This window comes from Chlorocebus sabaeus, chromosome 8 (genome assembly GCF_047675955.1).
Source record: "Chlorocebus sabaeus isolate Y175 chromosome 8, mChlSab1.0.hap1, whole genome shotgun sequence".
NCBI classification, from domain to species: domain Eukaryota; kingdom Metazoa; phylum Chordata; class Mammalia; order Primates; family Cercopithecidae; genus Chlorocebus; species Chlorocebus sabaeus.
The window spans coordinates 60,001,751-60,018,305 of record NC_132911.1 but is presented as its reverse complement, the minus strand read 5'-3'; the positions used below and the strand labels follow the sequence as shown (position 1 = coordinate 60,018,305).

General features: G+C 38.3%; 1 protein-coding gene across 4 annotated transcripts in view; it reads right to left on the bottom strand.

Annotated features, from left to right (window-relative positions):
* The window catches only part of TGS1 (trimethylguanosine synthase 1), a 49,015-nt gene that overhangs the window by 19,511 nt on the left and 12,949 nt on the right, over window positions 1-16,555 (bottom strand). For all 4 annotated transcript variants that reach the window (XM_008000665.3, XM_008000668.3, XM_008000666.3 and 1 more), the window contains 6 exons: window positions 15,597-16,425; window positions 12,352-12,469; window positions 9,981-10,067; window positions 6,666-6,840; window positions 3,579-3,885; window positions 807-956 (listed from right to left, as the gene is read on the bottom strand). In XM_008000665.3, the coding sequence (XP_007998856.3) occupies window positions 807-956; window positions 3,579-3,885; window positions 6,666-6,840; window positions 9,981-10,067; window positions 12,352-12,469; window positions 15,597-16,425 (1,666 nt within the window). The remainder of the gene's footprint in view (window positions 1-806; window positions 957-3,578; window positions 3,886-6,665; window positions 6,841-9,980; window positions 10,068-12,351; window positions 12,470-15,596; window positions 16,426-16,555) is intronic.

Sequence of the window (16,555 nt, the reverse complement as noted above, 5' to 3'; positions counted from 1 at the left end):
GATTTTGATAGTTAATAAAAACCAATATTGAGGTAACCCCAACATGAAAATGAGCATCAGTCTGCAAGACTGAGTTAAGTAAGTTGTTGCAGATCATGGCAGGAAAGCTGGAGAAAGAATTCAAAACTTGTAAAGTTAATTAATTAAATTGTGTCTTTCTGCACTAGGTATTTCTTGATCAGGTTTTCCATTTAATAACTTATCAATTGCTTTTGCTATCTATCCTAAGGTGCTACAAATATAGATTAAACCCAAATCTGAAGTTTTAAAAATACACACACACATATATATACCCAAATTGAAGGACATTCTATAAAATAAATGGCCATTGATCCTTTGAAAAATGTTAGTCATGAAAAACAAAAAAGTCTAAGGAAAAATTCCAGATTAAAGGAAACTAAAGAACATGAAAAATAAATGCAATAAATGATCCTATACTGGAAGGAAAAAAAAATGTGATAAACGACAAGATTAGGACAACTGATGAAACTAAAGTATAAACTGTAGATTATAATATTGGAACAATGTTAAATTGATAATTTACTGTTTTAAACAACAATATACTTGTTCTTAGGAAATATACGCTAAAGTATTAAGGAATATGGGCATGATGTGTGTTAAGTACTGATCAGAAAAAGATACACACACATACAAATGGAGACAGAATGAGAACGTAAATGGGGCAAAATGTTGAAAATAGCTGAATCTAGGAAAGGGGATATGAACATTCCCTGTATTATTCTTACAACTTTCTGTAAATTTGAAATGGTTTCAAAATAAAGCTAAAAAATACATATATACTTTACCTCTGTCCAACTTAATCCCATCATCAAAACGGGAGAAGAGCCTGTACCTCTGGGCCCAGTATTTTGCCAGCTCAGGAACGGCAGCTATTTCAGGAGGCAGACCATTCACCTTTTTGTTCTTCTTCCTGTTCTTCTTCTTTTTAACTTCAGCTAAAATAATAAAGAATATAGATGCTAAGAAAAAATTAGTATCACGGGTGAGTTTATCTAAAAATGAAGCCACACCAAATAATTACAAGCAGAAGATGTATATAATGACACGCCCAGAGAAACAGGAAAGCCTGATGGAAATGCCATTGGTTTCAATCACTGCCAGCACTTTGCTACTTATTGGCTTTGTAAGCTTGCAAAAGTAACCGAGGCTCTTTAAGCTCCAATTATTAATTCCTATAAAAGGAATGAATGGGCAGAGCGCGGTGGCTCACATCTGTAATCCCAACACTTTGGGAGGCCGAGGCAGGCGGATCACCTGAGGTCAGGAGTTTGAGACCAGCCTGACCAACATGGTGAAACCCCATCTCTACTGAAAAAATAAAAAAAATTAAAAAAATTAGCCTGGCACGGTGGCAGGCGCCTGTAATCCCAGCTACTTGGGAGGCTGAGGCAGAAGAATCGCTTGAACCTGGGAGGCGGATATTGCAGTGAGCTGAGAACTGAGAATGTGCCATTGTACTCCAGCCTGGGTGACAGAGCAAGACTCTGTCTCCAAAAAAAAACAAAAAAAAGAATGAATTAGTGAGTGAGTGGTATTTAACCAACTTAATTCACAGCAATGATAGGAACTATGTAGAAATACTGCTATAGACATAAAAGTTATTACTTCTGTTAGCCAAGACACTGCTTTATGTGGTGAATTACAGAATCTAAACATTTCCTTTCTATCAAGGACTAGATTAGGCTCTAGCTCTCAGCCACATCAAAGTCACCTGGCATCTGAGAACCTGAAACAAGGGTCACCAGCTCCATTCCACAGAAAACGATCTCATTCATTCAGAGACTGATTTTTTCCTTAATTAATTTTTATCAGTTTGGTTATTTGGTTTCAGTCCTCAGCAAATTAGAAGCAACAACATAGACAGATGAGACTTTTTTTCAGAGTTAAGTATAAAAACAAGAGGTGATGGCTAACAAAGAATAAGACTCCATTACACACTCAAATGGTCCTCAAGGATTGGGCTATGTCCTAATACATTTATCTTATCATTGTAGATAGTAAAAAGTGTCATCATGAGTCAGTAAGGTCAGATCTTCCCATCCCCAAAAGTGTCACCAATAGCAAAGTACGGCGATTATTTCTCAACAGGGAGTATAATGACATTGTAGGTGGAATAATTCTTTGTTGTGCAAGACCATCTTGTACATGACCTAACATTAAGTAACTGAGTACTAAATGCCAGAATTTCTAATGTCATTCTAACAACCAGCATCTTCCAAATGCCCCTATGAAGGTGGTACTACCCCAGGTAAGAACAACCAACATCATGAGAACTGGTGTTTATGGAAGTGGGGTAGTGCAGGAAAATGGGACTTAGCAATCGGAGAAGCTGGTAATGAGTCCTAGCTATGCCACTTACTTGGGTTATTTTTATATTTCTCTCAGCTTTTCTTTCTGTATTTCTAGAAGGGAAAATAATTCCACCTACTTCCTTGGGCTACCTTACAGATTAAATGAGAATAAGGCACATAAAAGCATTTCAGAAACCTACAAATGTCATATGAACATCAGTTATTATAACGGACAATAAAAGAAATGTAAACTACTATAGGTATGCTCTTTAGAATGTAAAGAAATAAGTGATAGAAAGATCAGAGATACACATGCACCCACACTTGCACTAAGAAAAAAGTCAAGACTCAAGTTATTTTCCATAGTAATAAATTAAGAAAAATGATGATCACAATAAATATAATGTTTCATAATACCATTATTAAACTATATAAGAGTTTTTGTTATAAAAATTCTAACACAAAAGTGCATAAATTGAAGATGTTACTCAGTTCATTCATTAGAGCCAACTACACTGAATACTTTTTAAATTAATGTGCCATCAAAAACACATGACCATCATCAACCACACACACAAAATAAAAAAATATCAAAAGGAAAACAGTCCAAGCACGGTGGCTCATGTCTGTAATCCCAGCACTTCTGGAGGCCAAGGTGGGAGGATTGCTTGAACCTCTGGCAACCAGCCTGAGCAATATAGTGAGACCCTGGATCTCTACAAAAAAAATTAAAACATTAGGCAGGCATGGTGGTATGTGCATGTAGTCCCAGCTACTCAAGCTGAGGTGGGAGGACTGCTTGAGCCCTGGGGGTCAAGGTGTAGTGAGCTGTGATCGCGCCACTGCACTCTATCCGAGGTGACAGAATGAGACCCTGTCTCCAAAAAAAAAAAAAAAAAAAAAGGAAGAATAAACCAAAGCTACACCACATGTGTAAAGGGCAAAGGATGGTCACCTTTAGCCCATGGAACTGAGTAGCAGCAGAGGCCAAGCTGAACTGCAGACAGTGGTCTGTAGGCACAATGCTCCCAACAGTCTTTCCTTTTCAACTTGATCATGTTTGCTCAGTCAAGAGTGAGGAGTGCTGTGGGTGCTAAGTCATAGCCAGTTAGAACATGTGCACTTAACATGCCTTCTCTCACTTAAAAATAAATAGCAGTGACTCCTTAGGTACAGAAGATTAACAAGTGAAAACTAAGAAAAAACATATTAATGAAAAAAAATTTATCTAAATTCATTAGCAAGTTGAAGTATATTTAGTGTTACCTTCAGTTCCTGCCTGGAGAGAATCTGGTACTTCTTGAATAACACAATCCTGCTCATCTGGAACAGTTGCTACCAAGCTGTCTCCTTCACAGTTTTCTGTTTCAAGTTCACCAGCTGAAGATATGGTCTGACAACGTTCAGGTTCTGGATTACTAGTCTCCAGTAGGTCATCACCTTTTTTAACAGAGATGTCTTGTTCCTCTGAATCACTACTTGTGGAAGTGTCATGCACATTGTCATGAGAAGACGATTCCTGTGATGCTTCTTCATCCATTGGTTTGTTAACCCATGTGAGGAATTTTTCCACCTTAAATTTTAAGATGACATCATGAGCAGGAATTCCAAAATACACAGAATCTTCCTACCTTTTACCATCTGTGACTTGACTGACAAGCTGTGTCAAAATTACTGGCTCTGAAAAGTAGACTGCATCACACAAGCTAATAGTAAGTAATTCTGACCTAATCAGAATGTTATCTGGGCATCCTATGACCTTATTAAAGTTTTCTTTAAAAGGAAAGAAGTATCAGATTAAAACACTTTCTGCTATCAATAAACACTAAGAGGATAAAGCCAAATTGTCCCAGTGGCTTTCCCATAAGCATTCCTAACAATTTAACTGTGCTGTGTGCAACAGCTACATTACAAATGTACCTACTTACTACTGAATCATTAATTTTAGTTTTTCAAATTATATAGACTTTTCTGCAATGTTCAAGCTGCAATCTATGTAAATGTTACTTAGCATCAAAGATGAACCCTAAAGTTTTAGGGCCAATTTTTCTGTAAGAATAGAAGCAGTGTATCTTGGAAAAAAATGAAAGTTGCCTTTTAATGCAACAGTAGAGCTAGTAAGATATGTCCTAGCAAATGTTTGTTCTTTGAAATGTAAACAAGGCTCAGTATAAGATCATATACTTCTTTGCATCTTCTGTAACATGAATATTCTTCCGATCTTGTCTTCATGACCTTTCTAAGAGTGAGGAAATTAGAATGGAAGTGGTGGACATGATGAGCAACAACCCAAAATCTTCCTCTAAGGGAATATGCCTATAAACAAATTAGGTATCTAAGTTAGACACAGCAGTCACATACCATTTTTCCTCAGCAATGCCTAGCAGCTATGTTTCTGCACTCATCTATAGATGAATGCATGGGGGCTATTACATCCAACACATTATGGAAAGTCCTACGGCACTGACTGGACTAATACTAGGCAGTCTGTTTCAGATATAACTAGCACCACTAACGTATTTATTAAAATATCACCAGCAGCCAGTCAACCTGAAATGTAATACAAAATAAAACCAGTTACATATATGTAGCATATTTTACAAGTACGCTTAAGTTAGAGAGGACAATGTTTCTTGAGGGGAAACCAGAGTCATCTGACTAGCCTTAAAAACGGACAACAGAAACAGAATCATCATGGAGTCTAAGATTATGGTCTACTGTCCCAAAGAGCTGCTGGAGATGTGACTGACATCAAGGTTCTGCTCAATAGAAAGCGTTTTTTATCCCTTTGAATAAAGAAGGGTAATTCATCACACAAAGCAATTTCCTAACTAACGTTGTTTCCCAGGTACTTGGATGGTAGATATAGCAAAGTCCAAGAGAGGGAATATGAATATTTCAGGTAATAATGTCAAACAATAAATTGGACTTGTGTTTCATGCTATCAGGGTGAACTTGTTACAGGTATAAACTGATCACTTCTGGAAGAACTCAGAATTAAAGCTTATAATATTAAGCTATATCAGAATTTGGACTATTAGGATCCTACTGTTATGGTTCGGCTGTGTCTCCACCCAAATCTCATCTTGAATCACAGTTCCCATAATCCCCACGTGTTGTGGGAGGAATCAGGTAGAGATGGTTGAATTATGGGGGCGGTTTCTCCCATCCTCTTCTTGTGATGGTGAGTTAGTTCTTATGAGATCTGATGGTTTTATAAGGTGCTTCCTCCTTTGCTGGGCACTCATTTCTCTCTCCAGCTGCCATGTGAAGAAGGAGTTGTTTGCTTCCCTTTCCACCATAATTGTAAGTTTCCTGAGGCCTCCCCAGCCCTGCAGAACTGTGAGTCAATTAAATCTCTTTCCATCAAAAATTATCCACTCTTAGGTATATCTTTATTAGCAGCCAGAGAACAGACTAATATACCTACTTAGCCTGAAACAGAAGATAAATTGCTCCTTGTTCTTGTCTGTTACTACATAGGTAAGGCTGTATTTTTGTTTTTTGAGATGGAGTCTTACTCTGTCAGTCAGGCTGGAGTGCAATGGCGCGATCTCAGCTCACTGCAACCTCTGCCTCCCAGGTTCAAGCGATTCTCCTGCCTAGCCTCTCGAGTAGCTGGGATTACAGACGCTCCCCACCACGCCTGGCTAATTTTTGTATTTTTAGCAGAGATGGGGTTTCACCATGTTGGCCAGGCTGGTCTCGAATTCCTGACCTCAGGTGATTCATCCGCCTCGGCCTCCCTAAGTGCTGGGATTACAGGTGTGAGTCACCATGCCCGGCCAAGGTTGCGTGTTTTTGTTTGTTTGAGACGGAGTTTTGCTCTTGTTGCCCAGGTTAGAGTACAATGGCGCCCCTCGGCTCACCACAACCTCCGCCTCCCGGGTTCAGGCGATTCTCCTGCCTCAGCTTCCCAAGTAGCTGGGATTACAGGCAAGCGCCACCATGCCGGCTAATTTTGTATTTTTAGTAGAGATGGGGTTTCTCCATGTTGGTCAGGCTTGTCTGGTACTCCCGACCTCAGGTGATCTACCCACCTCAGCCTCCCAAAGTGCTGGGATTACAGGCATAAGTCCCCCATGCCCAGTGGCTGCTTTTTTAAAAATCATGTCAGACACTACTACTTTATAGCTTTCAAACACTTCCTTTTCACCCAAACTCAACTTGCCTTTTTGCAGATTTAGTTTACATAGTATACGTCTTCAAGAAGCAAGTCAAAAAAAAAAAAAAAAATTATGTACCTTGATACCTGCGTAGAAACACGCTTCCTATTTGAATACAACAATTTTAAGAGGTCAAACTTACAAAACATGATTCTATCTACAAGTATACAACAAAATTTACACATACCTTACTCAGAGTTTTGCTTTTCTTGAAAAATGGTTTTTCTGACTCTTTGGTAAAGAAGATGTGTTTGTTTTTCATCTTTACTTGTCTGCGCATGTCCAGGTACTTAGAATTATGCTTCACATTCTTCTCTAAATATCTGACCTGCCGATGACTGAAATTTGGAATTCCACCATATCTGTGACCAGATCAAAACAAGTGATTCACACCTTAAATTCCAGGATTATATTTCCTTAGAGGAAAAGAGAATGAAACTAACATTTTCACTCATTTTTATACCATTTTAGTTCCCTTTTTAAAATTATGAAAGTGAGAAAATCAAGTTCAACTTGCAGAAGAGTTGATGGTCTAACTTTTATGTTAATTCTAAAGCAAATGTGTAACACCAAAGTTGGGAAGCGCAACATATCTAATATAGAGCAGAAAGTATAAATTACATAGTAGACTGCAATAAATAAACAGTGTGTGTGTGTGTATATATATATATACATAAAACCCTATCCCCTTGTTAGCGAAATATAAATATTCTCAAGGTGGGGTGATGTCAAAGCTCTTTAACACATTTCTGAATGTGTTTGAATTATCTAAATCTGAGCTTACAAAAGAAGCAAAACCTTAGTATCTAAATAATTAGAGAATGTCTGATTTAACCATCTGAAATTTTCCAGTCCTAAAAGATATGTATCTGTTATGAAGCCTCCTTTGATTATAGTAAGCCTCAAATAACTCCCTCTCCTACAAACTGTTAGGAACTTAAGAGTGTCACATACACTTTAGTATTTATAAAATCCAGAATACTTTGAGTTTAAACATCAGGTCCTACTTTGTAGCCATATTATAAACTTCTTTTAATAAACAGGATATTTTATCCTTCTCTTTTAAGTAGAATTGGGTGCTCTAAATAGAAGAGTAGTTAAGTTAAATCTCAGGCAAGAAAAGAAATAGATCTCTACAAGAGTATACTACCAAAATCAACCCAAGGATTCCTAAATAAAACTACATGTGCATAGTAATAAATCCTGCCAGGAATTTAAGAACCTTTTTACATTGCTAAACTTTATGATCTTAGCCTTTAATGATTATATGAACTATTGATTATAGGAACTATAATTGCTTTGAAATACCTAAGGGAGAAAAACTGATAATCTTTAGAAACTGTAAGAGTCAACATGTACTTCTAAACTAATTTGAATTCAATTCAATTTTGAGGCATTCCTCATGTCCCTTTCTTGCTGATTTCATAATGTGTAGGTATCTGTATTTTACAACTTATGAAATAGATAAGTAGGACCTGAAATCTCAACCCTTAGAAACATCAAAGAACCCAGTCATGGTTTAGATTACTGGTGGAAGCTGTCTTTATCAGGCCTTACCTACTCAGTTTAGTCCTCATGTCATGTGCGATAAAATCTCTAGTTGTTCTAACACAATTACCCACTTATTCAAACATGTTCCTTTATATTTAATGCTTGCGCATTTAATCCCAGAGACATCTTATGTTTCTATACACAAATGTTCATAGCAGCTTTGTTGTCGTTTGAAATTTCATTTTATTTTTTAATTTTCTGCCTTACTATGTTACCCAGGCTGGTCTTGACCTCTGGTTCCAGGCAATCCCAAGGGCTGGGATTACAGGTGTGAGCCACTGCACCTGCACTGCCACTTTATTTGTAAGAGCAAAATGCCAGAAATAATCCAAATGCCCTTCAATTGTTGCATGGTTGAACAAATTTTGGTACATCCATACACTGGAATTCTATTCAGCAATAAGAAGGAATAAATGGTAGCTCATGCCTGCAATCCCTGCACTCTAGGAGGCTGAGATGGGAGGATCACTTGAGGCCAAGAGTTTAAGACCAGCCTGGGTAACATAGCAAGACCCCATCTCTATGAAAAAACTTAAAACAGCACTGCACTCCATCCTGTGTTACAGAGTGAGACGCTAAGGAAGGCAGGCAGGCACACGTAATAACCTGGAGGGACCTTCCAGGGCATTATGCTTAGATCTTAGGAAACAATTTACATGTTGTTAATTAGGGCAATTGATAAAACACAATGCCCTCATTTACAGAATTAGCTAAATGTTTCTACCAACGAGTGTCCATGGTATATTGTTGAGGGAGAAAAGCAACCTGAAGAGTATCTATAATACGATCTAATTTTTCTGTTTTACACAAAGAGAAGCAAAATGTGTGTACATGGCCAGGCGCAGTGGCTCATGCCTGTAATCCCAGCACTTTGGGAGGCCGAGGTGGGCAGATCACCTGAGGTCAGGAGTTTCAGACCAGCCTGGCCAATATGGTGTAACCCCGTCTCTACTAAAAATACAAAAAAAAAAAAAAAAAAAAATTAGCTGGGCGTGGTGGCGCATGCCTGTAGTCCCAGCTACTTGGGGGACTGAGGCAGGAGAATCGCTTGAACCCAGGAGGCGGAGGTCGCAGTGGGCAGAGATCACGCCACTGCGCTGCAACCTGGGTGATAGAGTGAGACTGTCTCAAAAAACAAAACAAAACCAACAAACAAAAAATGTGTGTACCTGTATGTAGTCATAGCACACAACAATAAATTTGGAGGGACATATGCTAAACTCTTTTTTTTTGAGAGTCTCACTCTGTTACCCAGGTTGGAGTGCAGTGGCATTATCATGGCTCAGAGCCCCTCAACCTCCCGGACTCAAGTGATCCTCCCATCTCAGCCTCCCAAGGAGCTGGAAACACAGGCATGCACCACTAAACCCAGCTAATTTTTAAATTTTTTGTAGAGATGGGGTCTCCCTATATTGCCCAGCCTCCCAAAGTGCCAAACTCTTTAAAACACTGCCTACATCTGAGAATGACTGGAAGCAAAATATTTTTTACTTTTTACTTGTTATTTGGTTTGTTTTAATTTTACTCTTTCATAATAAAAACAAGTTATTGCAGATTTCAACTTTTCATGGCATGTTTGCTATGGTCTTCACATGTACACACTTGAGATACCAGGTGAGAAGAGAACCATGCTTAGAAGTCACAAGAGCTGGGCCTAAATTCCCTCTCCAGTAAATAACGTGATCTTGACCAAGTCAAAGCCTCTGTGAGCTACAGTTGCTTTATCTATGAAATGGAGTAACAACACTGGATTGCTATAAAGGGCACCTGAGTTAAAGCATATGAACACATCAAATGTACAGGGATATCTCTACCACAATTTTAACAAGAAGTACTTTAATGATAACATCTCAACACATGATCATTTATTAGTTATCTGAGTATCAGAGTGCTCTAAGATAGCTGAAGTAGTTAGGACTTTGGGAAAACAATAGCTTTTATGAATAATTACTTTTGTCCTGAGCCATACTTGAATCCTAGAAGGGAACCACTGTCATCAAAGTCTGAAGCTGGGTTTTCATCGATGTCCAGTTCATGGCTAAACAAATAAAGAAAAGGTAAACAGTGATCAGCCATTACTACCACAGCCCACCAGTTCAGATAAATATAAAAAAGGCAATATAATCGACACATGAAACTTCCCGTCACCATAATCAACCATAGTTCACAGATCCAGGAAACCAGAAAAAAGAATAATTAGAATTTTCCAAATGAGGTAAGTACCCAGGAGTGTTTGGATAAGTACTCCCGTCTTAATCCATGTCAAGTAATGATTTCTATTCCTGGGTATGGTACAAATATCATCTCTCAATTTTCCTTTGGAAAAACACCAGTAAAAGCTGCAGCCTTAAATTAATCTCCCAAAGTGATTTCTCCAGAGGTTTCCCTTAAAAACAAACAAGGAAAGGTTTGGTAAGTATCAATCCAATCCAAAAAAATTTTAAAAGAAAAAAATATTAAAAAGAATAACGTTGTGATACAAGTGATGTTAGGTAACCCTGGAGAATTCACCTACCAGAGATCTTTTAGCAAACAGTGACTACCGCTGGCCATAATTCCAAGTAAAGGAAAATGGTGAGAAATAATTCTACAAAGTTTGTCCTTAAAAATAAGTTATGCTCATTGAACACACACGATCTTTGCCTTCAGTAACTAGCAGGAACTGGGGAGTTAACAAGCAATGTCTACCATATAGAGGGAGCATAGTAGAGGCACGCTTATTTTTCCAGAAGCCATTTGGAGTACAAGCGTCTTACGTGGAGCACCTCATATCCTGTCAGAGAAATGAAGTGTCCAGCTAACTTCCAAGTTCAGTAATGATTCATCCTTTCATTGTTACTTACAGCATTAGCATCTGACTACATCCCACCTTACATTATATTCTCTACGTGTTTAATTATGTGTAGAAGTGGTATAACCCTCCAAGAAAAAAATGTAGGGATGAACACCAAAAAAAAAAAGAACTTTTATTTGGTTATAAAACACAAAAACAGAACTGCAGTTTGGGACATAAGCACAGAATGAGGTGGCCTCATGAAATGTCCAAAGAAGAAAGGAAAAGGTTAGAGTTTCACTGAGGAAAGAGGTCACACATGTTATTTAGAATGTTAGTTCACTGGCACTGGCAGTATCTTACAACAAACAGCTGGTGAGCTTTGATTAGGAGAGCCAGAGGTTGTTAGGTGGAACTTGCAATCTGAGAGTTACGGTTAGGCCTCTGTAGTTTTGAATTGGGCTTGTGAGACTGTGTCAGGCACATGTTCCTGTATAAGCAGATATCTGTTCTCGTGTGATGTTTTGGCTTGGAAAAATTTCTTGTGACACTTCCTGTTATCAGGCAAATAATGCATGAGAGTCTTTCATGGCCTTCCCTGGCGACGTTTTACCAGTGTTTGACACAAGTGACTCTGTTTTGACTCTTACAACTTTCACAGTGGTAAACAGAAATTGCACTGCTTTGAGTAGTTGGTCTGGGCTCTGGCTTTAGAGCTGCCATTGCTATGAAGAAACTGAGCAAGAAAGATACTCACTCCTATTTGCCTCAGTGTTCCTATCTATACAATGAGAGCATGACCTTGAGGTCTTTTTCAGCAATACAAATCTGGGATAAGATATATCCAGACTTGAAAAACATTAGAACTGGTGAGAGAGAGAGAGCATATGAATCTAATTATTAGTTAAAAGTTATGATCCATTGATAGCTACTAAGTGTCAGACATATTATATGCTAGCTCCTGTCCACCCAACGATCACAAAAAAGGCATCAGTCCAATCTTATAGATGAGAAATTAAGAAATGTACTTAGGCCAGGTGTGGTGGCTCACGCCTGTAATCCCAGTGCTCTGGGTCAAGGCAAGTGGATCACTTGAGGCCAGGAGTTTGACATCAGCCTGGGCAATACAGCGAGACCCTGTCTCTACAAAAAAATTTTAAAAACTAACCAGGAGTGGAGGCACACGCCTGTAGTCCCAGCTACTCAAGGCAGAAGGGTCAACTGAAGTGAGAAGTTCAAGTTCAATTGAGCTGAGGAGTTCAAGATCATAGTGAGCTATGATCGTGCCATGTACTCCAGCCTGAGTGATAAAGCGAGACTGTGTCTTAAAAAAAAAAAAAGAAGGAAATGTACTCAGAGTTTCTGAGTGGCAGAGTTTGGCTCTGACCACAGGTCTAGGTCCAAAGGCTCAGAATCTTACCAGTAGACCCTGCCTCTTCTTACATGATTACCAGTGTTGTGAACGTAACAATCATTTAATAACCACTTGCTTACGGATACAAATGCTTACTCTAACACGTTCTGGTGAAATGGGTCTCATGCAACTTACCTCCTCTTCAGTTTGCCTGGCTTATGCTCAGGTGGATCTTCCTCACTTTCATCTCCATCAGTACCACTGGCATGTGGTCTGTCTTTGCTTGTGTTTGTTCCTGAAGACTTCTGTGAATCTAAAGAGGCAGAAATATTGCATAGGTTTTCCCCCTTGGTTTGACAACTTTTCTGCTATTTGCAAAGCCAATCAAAATATTTTAGCACCTTTTCTGCAATGAACTGTACATGTGCATCAAAGTACCAGGTCACATCTACCTGTTTGTGTGTCTACATGCAGAGTCTGAGCATTTTAAAAATCCTAACTATAAGGTTTGTTAAATTAAATTTAGCCTAAAGCTGTCCGTGTACACATTTTAAGCTCAGCTTAAAGGTTTCTCCACACATAGTGAACTGTAACCTAATTGGTTGTATAAAAAGACTATAACCTACTCTTGTACCAAGCACAGTTTTGGCTAATCACAGGCAGCCAACTGTTCAAATGGTGTTCAAGTAAGGCAAAAACTGGGCTGTAACCAATCTAGCTGTTTCTGTACCTCACTTCTGCCTTCTGTACATCATTTTTCTTTCTTTGTCTATAAATGTTATTCCAATCATGTGGCAACCCTGGAGTTGCTCTGAACCTATTCTGGTTCTGGGAGCTGCCTGATTCGAGAATCGTTCTTTGCTCAATTAAACTCTATTAAATTTAATTTGTCTAAAGATTTTAACAGGTTTTAAAATGTTCATGATCTAACTACTTAAAAAAAACAACAAACTAAAACTACTTCATAGCTGCCCAAATCTACACAAATTAACCCACAAAGCTGCCTTTGTGTAGCTGTTAGCAGTCACATTCTTATGGAATTTTAATTGAAATGACTGTAAAGGGGGCATAATCACATTGATTAAGAAGAATTTCTCTTCATTTGCCTTTAATATAGTATGAAAGTAACATTAGTAATGAGAGTAACAAAGACAATACTATCTTTAAGAAGAGTTCTTTAACTTATGGTGATAAAAACTGAGGCACAAATCTGTCTTTGTTCTCTATCTTGTGAGACTGGAAGAAAGCGGGTAGCTGAGACCAGGAGGAAAAAGATGTCTGCAGGGTAGACAGTGGGAAGCTTTGACTCTTTTCAGAAAAGCACCAACCACAAAGAGTAGAAAACATACTTACATAGAAGCATAACCTATACCTTAAATTTTGAACTCACGGGAGGATCTAAAACAAATCAAAATCTAAAACCCTCATATTCATCCTGATGGCAGACAAACTGGAATTATTACAAAAATGGACAATCTATAAACATAAGTAAGGGAACAGGCAACAGAAGGCAGAGACTGTGAGAATTACTGTGTTTGGCAAAGAAAAAAGCAGGCAGATGAGGGAGGAGAACCAAAGAGGGTAAATGAGACAGTAAGTGAGAGGCCAAAACAAGGCCCAATGTGTATATTATAAACTTTATGGTCAAAATATGTACAGAAAGGTATCAGGAGAGTATAGAAGAGTATCAGAATATTAATATAAAATCTTCAAATAAAAAAGGATGGCTGTGCATGGTGGCTCACGCCTATGCACTTTGGGAGGCTGAGGCAGGAGGATCACCTGAGGTCAGGAGTTTGAGACCAGACTGGCCAACATGGTGAAACCCCGTATCTACTAAAAATACAAAAAAAAAAAAAATTAACTGGAAGTGGTGGCACACACTTGTAGTCCCAGCTACTCGGGAGGCTGAGGCTGGAGAACTGCTTGAGCCCGGAGGAGGACCTTGCAGTGAGCTGAGATCGTGCCACCGCACTCCAGCCTGGGCGACAGAGTAAGACTCCATCTTAAAAATAAAAATAAAAAAAAAGGTGAAAATATATCACCTAAATAGAAAGGAATGAGAATATTATGAGAATATTATGCTGAGGTAGGCTCCAATATAAGAATCTAAGAATACAGAGAAAAAAGCAAGTTGGCAGAGCTCTTTAGAAACTCTCAGCTGGATGAAGTATTATCAGTAATCTGAGATAAGCAAAGCAAATCTGATGGTTAAGTAAAAGGTCAAAACCATGTTTCACAAAGGAGTAAGGCTGAGAAGAAAGTTCCTCTACACTAGATGTCCTCAGCATGTAACATCAGGATGCCAAAACTTCAGGATATGCAGATGTCACAGAAATTTCCTCCTCTCTCATTTTCCTGGTGCTGTTAATTGGCAGAACCCTCTCCTTAGCAAGAACACTGATATGGTTTGGATGATTGTCCCCTCCAAACCTCATATTTAAATGTGATCCCTAATGTTGGAAGTGGGGTCTGGTGGGAAGTGTTTGGGTCACGGAGCAGATCCTTCATGAATGGCTTAGTGCCTCCCCATGGTAATGAGCTACTGCAATATCTGATTGCTAACAAGAGCCTGGGACTTCCCCCCTCTCTTGCTGTCTCTCTTGCCATGTGGCATGCCTATTCCGCTTTCACCTTCTGCCATAATTGGAAGGTTCCTGGGGCCCTCACCAGGAGTTGATGCTGAGGCTATGCTTCCTGTGCAGCCTGCAAAACTGTGAGCCAAAATAAACCTCTTTTCTTTATACATTCCTCAGTCTCAGGTATTCCTTTACAGCAATGCATAGTAAACATTCTCATCCCACCCTACTCCGATTAACTCCTTTCAAAGCACTTCTCATTGGCATTCTCTAGTCCTGAGTGGCACCAGTTTGCACAACGGGCCTTTTTTTTTTTTTTTTTTGATCAGTTATTCAGGAATCAACCAAGTTCCTTATCCTGGATATTTTACTGATGAGAATCCTGAAATTATTCCAGTTATAAATTAATTCTGGGCCCCAATGAGATCTTTTTTCACAGCAAGACTTTGCTTATCCTACATGAATTCCACATATGACTCATAAGACATTTGCCTAATGTCAAATGTACGTTCTCAATTGCTTTCTAACATGCCTCTTATAAACTCATTTGCTCTGAAAAACTAAAAGTTCCAAGCTCACTCTAAATTAGATTTCTCAAGAGATTCCACGTTTTCCTTCATTAGCCACCAAAGTACAAGAAGGAATGATATTTTTGAGAACTGTATGCAAATATTCTTATTAACAGAAAAGGGTAACAACTTGTGATATGAAAATAGAATGGATTAAATCATTTCATTACTATATGAAATGTAGTTGGTATTACTGAACTCTACAATAAAGGATTAGTATTAGTAGTTATTTTGCTGAATGAATTCATTTTGCTAACCATTACATGGCAGAATAAATCTTTGTTAATCTTACCCTGAGCTGGTGGGTCTGTGCTTGTATTCCCCGGTGAGTTGCTTTCCTCATTGGTTCCTCCATTATGTGGTTCACTTTGGCCAGAAGCAGGGCACTCTCTTCTGCTACTAACTTCACTTAGCTGTTGATGACCATCATGACTTGTAGAGGAATCTAATTGGCTCTGTTTTACTTCCTCTGAATTTAGTTTTATGTTACTAATTCCATCAAGTATTTCACTACAATCCTTATCACTTGTACCAGAGCTGTCATTATCAACTGTAATAGGTGAAGATGGAAAAGATACTAAGTCAACTTTCAAGCATTTTTCATTTTTCTTGTTGTCAGCTTCTGTTTTAAATGTGTAAGTATCTGTATCACAGCTTTGCAAGGCATCAAAAGTCCAACCCTGAGCTTCCCAATACTGAAATTGTTCCAAATAATACCAATAAAGTTGACTATAATGTTGCTCCCATTCTTCCTTTGTATCAGGAAAGTTCCAAGGTTCAGAAGATAGTGCTTGATCTGGATGTTTTTCTTGCCAACTCTGCCACAATAGTCCTCCTCCATATTCATTCCAATACTTTTCCCATTTCTCTGTAATTTCTAGCTTTGGAGATAATGTGTTTTCAACAGGAAGATTTTCTGTCTCAGTATCTTTTTTGCTTTGAAGTTCACATATTCTGGTGTTCTCATACTGTTCAATTGAAGATGGATCATCTGAAGCCAAAATGTGTTCTTCTTCATATTCTTTTCTCCAAGATTCTTGCATAATTTCATCTAAGTATTTCTTTTGATGTTTCTTCTTTTTCTTTTTTATTTTAACTTTATTTCTAGTATTCATAGATACCTACATCAGATAAATAATTTGAATATAAAATGCACTTCATAAACTATACAAGAAAATAGAATCCAAGTCTATTTTGACATTAAATTAAACAAAATACTCTCAAAGTCCCACTATGGGCTTTCAGCTCCAC